Source organism: Nilaparvata lugens, unplaced genomic scaffold (genome assembly GCF_014356525.2).
Source record: "Nilaparvata lugens isolate BPH unplaced genomic scaffold, ASM1435652v1 scaffold11022, whole genome shotgun sequence".
NCBI lineage: Eukaryota > Metazoa > Arthropoda > Insecta > Hemiptera > Delphacidae > Nilaparvata > Nilaparvata lugens.
In genome coordinates, this window is record NW_024089688.1 from 1 (window position 1) to 3,686 (window position 3,686).

The following is a 3,686-nucleotide window of genomic DNA, read 5'->3' on the forward strand; positions in this document are numbered from 1 at the left end:
TGGAGCAGATTCGATTCATGCCACCATTGAACGCGCCGAGAAAGAAGAGTGCATAGAGACCCTTCGGCTCGATTTAGTATCAAGAAGTTCTGAACCGTCTGGGAAATAATTGCCGACGAAGATAATCCAATAAGCCATCTCCATTAAAATCGGCGAAGTGCACAGTATTTGTATACCAATCGTGCCCTGGTTTTTGTTGAGCAACAAGGATATCCGATGCGGAGAAATTCCATTACCTTTGTTTTCGAAGAGAACTGGCGGACGTCCCCAGTAATAAACCAACACATCTGACCAACCGTCGCTATTCAGGTCGGCGATTCGACACCCCATTGCGCTATTGCCTGGGTAGTACCGAGATGGCGCAGAAACCATGGACAACATGCGCAGGTTTATCTGGATCGGAAGATACTGTGCCAATTGAAACCGTGTCAGAACGAGGATCCACAAGGCACAAGTCATTCATAAGGCCTCACCGTCCAGATCACCTAATGCAGCGCTAGCGCCAGTGGCACTGAGCCAGGACGCAATGTGTCTGACCGATGGATTTACCGATCGCTCTTTTTGCAAGGGAGCCGTGGCTGGAGGCAGCGAGCGCAACGTTAGTGGGAAGCGACTTTGAAACTTCCTCAACAAATAAGTGGTTGATAATATCCGAATACCAACGCCAATACTGGCACAAGAAACATAATCAGTTTCAAAAGATATACCTCCCATTTCACCTCTGTTTAATAAATCCGTGCTTAACGGCAGTAATGATTGCCTCGTTACGGTTCTCTACTCCGAGACGGCGATAAAGCGCTTTCATTCGGCGGTGCATAGTGCGTTCGGATGCGTTTTCTTCACGGAAATTTCCGCGATACTGTGCCCCGCAGCTAACTTGTTGAGAGTGATGAGAGATTGGTTGTCCAGAACGACTGGGCTTTTGTCTGTGAAATGACTCAGTAATTCATCCACAATGGCATGTGGCAGACGCACTGCCCCTCTAAAGCCGCTGTGAGGGTTTTGATAATCTCCGTGGGATTTGCGCCGTAGCTGACCGCCCGGATGCGCCCGCGTTCAAAGCGCGAGCGTAAAGATCGCCGCTATTTTCCAGAAGAAGCGCTATAGTGCGAACCTCGGGTCAAACTCCTGAATGCGACGCAGGTCACAAAATCTTCGTCTGCTCTAATAGAGTGTAATAGTTGAAACAGCAATCACTTACGCCCTGGGCTGCCCGAAATTGTTCGAGCCAATGCAGGACATCCTCTGGCTCGGCCACTTCGTAGCTGGCTACTTTGAGAGCATCCATAAGCCCGCGGCGATAGGCTGGTATCACGTCACGGACAGCGCATATATACCGTTTATCACTCATCATTGATCTCGTATTGTTGGAAATCGGCCCGTAGTTCGTCCTGCCATTTTGTATAAACATTTTGGGCAGGCATTGATTGATCGCGGTTCAATCAGACATCCGAAATGAGTCGCTGCGCGTTCTGTTTTTCGCCAGGTGTCAGCGACAAAAGCCAGCAAGAAAAAGTCGCTGGCGTTGACATTGCCCGAGCCGTCAAGCCAAATGCATATCCCTGCAGATAAGCTGATTTGTCAGCGCGGATTGTGGTTAGAAAAGAAGAAGTCGGCGATACCATGCCTGCAAAGCCAGAGGCTAAACCAAGGCCAGAATCGAGGTCCGCGATAACTCGCTTCCTATCCTCTCCGCTGGCGCTCAATTATCGAAACGTTCGCTGTTGCGAGGAACCATAGAGCCCTGCCGTATCCCTGAACCCACAGTCGCTTCTTTGCGGTTGAAACAGGTGGGAGCCTTAAGTCAAAGTATGGAGGGCGAGCGAACAGGAAGGCTCGCGCAAAGGCCGCCCCATCAATTGTGAGCGAGCTGAAAATATCAGTTGCGTCAATTGAGTTTTGCAAACCTCGTATAGGGCGTGGCATAAATGCGTGCCACCAACCCCACCCGGCGTAAATAACGTGCGTGAATCCGGGCAGATGGTAAAGCAAATCAGACGGCCCTGCAGAAGCCTTAAAAACAGGCAATACACGAGAGCAGCGAGCGCCAACGAGGCTCCTTCAACGTAGAAAGGCTTGAAGAATTCCTCGTTGTTGTTGCTTCAACGTACCTGATTGAGGCGCTGGGATCACCGGCCACAATGGTTTCGCTGAAGCCAGAAACGAACGTGGAAGCTATCTTTACGACTAAGCGCCTATCCGTAGGGGAGCAACGAAAGGCAGCCACGCGCCGCGCCACGATCCATTTCAGGATACCAGGATGGCTAGCCGACGCCTGAGTTTCGTTTAATCTTAAAGCGCCCATCATCGCTTTGCCTTTGATGCGACGCTTTCAATGAACCGAACCACATCATTATCGATCGGAGGGACCGCCAACGCCTCCCTTTGAAGCTTGCGTGCTTGTCGCCGGTATTTAGGATCCCCAAACATGCTTTACAGCGTCGGCGACTTCAGAAAAATCAGTTTGTCCAGTCAAGCTGAACTGCCAATCCCTTTTCGCAAAGTCTATTTGCAATCTCGAAGCCATCAAAGAGCAAGGGCACTGCAACAATTGGCACGCCGCAGACGATACCTTGTCGTGTTGTTGAAGGGCCACCGTGTGTGATCAAGAGGTCGATGTTACGCATCAATAGCGCTTGCGGCGCCCAATCGACAACGTAGACGTTTTTAGGAATGTCATGTTCGTCAATAACCTGTTCGCCGTTCCAGTTTAGACTCTTGCCGACCGAAACAATTGCATTAGCGTCAATCAAACCCAGGCCGTCGACAACGTTACGCAGCGCAGGACCAAAACCGGGGATTGTTGCTGCCGCAGTACCGAAACTTGCATAAATCAACGGCTTTTCAGCGTTCGCAATGTTGGCAATCCAATCAGGGAGGGCCTCTCCCCTACCGACACCGTCAACGCGGACAGAAAAGGTGTTCGGTAGCGTTAGTTCTTCAGGCGCAAACGTTGGGCACATCATATTGATGTGCCCATACTCATACTGTTTATATCCCTCCGCATCATCTGGCAAACCGAGTTCTGCTCGTCGTTCATTCAACGCTGCAACAATGCGGTCTCCAAGAAACATGCCATTGAAATCTAAACGCCGATAGAAATGTGTGGTAGATCGGCCATCTCGGCAGCTAACAGGCCTCCCATCTCACCAGAATCACGCATGACGATGTCGGGCTGCCAGCTATCGATAATTGCTTGACATCTTTTGCCATCGAGATAGCGGCTGGGCCGCATAACATTTGTGCCATGAAGTCTTGTGTAAACTCCGCCATCGTTTCTGGGTGTACATCATCCACGCGGTCGTCGATCGCTTCGGGTATCCAGTCCTCGCCAGCATCAAAATGCTTCAAGCCAGCGCTAGTCACAACTTCTCTAAAATTTTCCAATACGGCAATGGCCACGTCGTGGCCTTCACGCTTTGCAGCTTCCGCAATCGGAAGTAATCCCAAGAGGTGATCGTGGGCAGGTGGACAAGTGACTAAAATTTTCATTACTTTTACCTTTATTATCGTTCTTCAATGTTGCTTCAAAGCGCACTCGAGCTGGTTATGCGATTTTGGAGCATGGAAACTGCGTCGTAAGCCGCTTCTAAGGCGCCGTCAAGAAAAGGTCTGTCAGTGACATCAGCCCCGGCGATGGCTATGCGCCCGACGCCGCGCGCAAGTTCTTTCTTGCTTCGATAGAA

General features: G+C 50.5%; 1 protein-coding gene across 1 annotated transcript; it reads right to left on the minus strand.

Annotated features, from left to right (window-relative positions):
- Window positions 1-2,459: 2,459 nt before the first annotated feature.
- On the minus strand, window positions 2,460-3,074 carry LOC120355403 (uncharacterized UDP-glucosyltransferase YjiC-like). Its single transcript, XM_039443763.1, has one exon. The coding sequence runs from the start codon at window positions 3,072-3,074 to the stop codon at window positions 2,460-2,462; it is 615 nt and encodes a 204-aa protein (XP_039299697.1).
- Between the last annotated feature and the right edge of the window lie 612 nt (window positions 3,075-3,686).

Excerpts from the sequence above, each read along its gene's own strand:
- LOC120355403 (XM_039443763.1), bottom strand. The coding sequence starts at position 3,074 with ATGTTTCTTGGAGACCGCATTGTTGCAGCGTTGAATGAACGACGAGCA.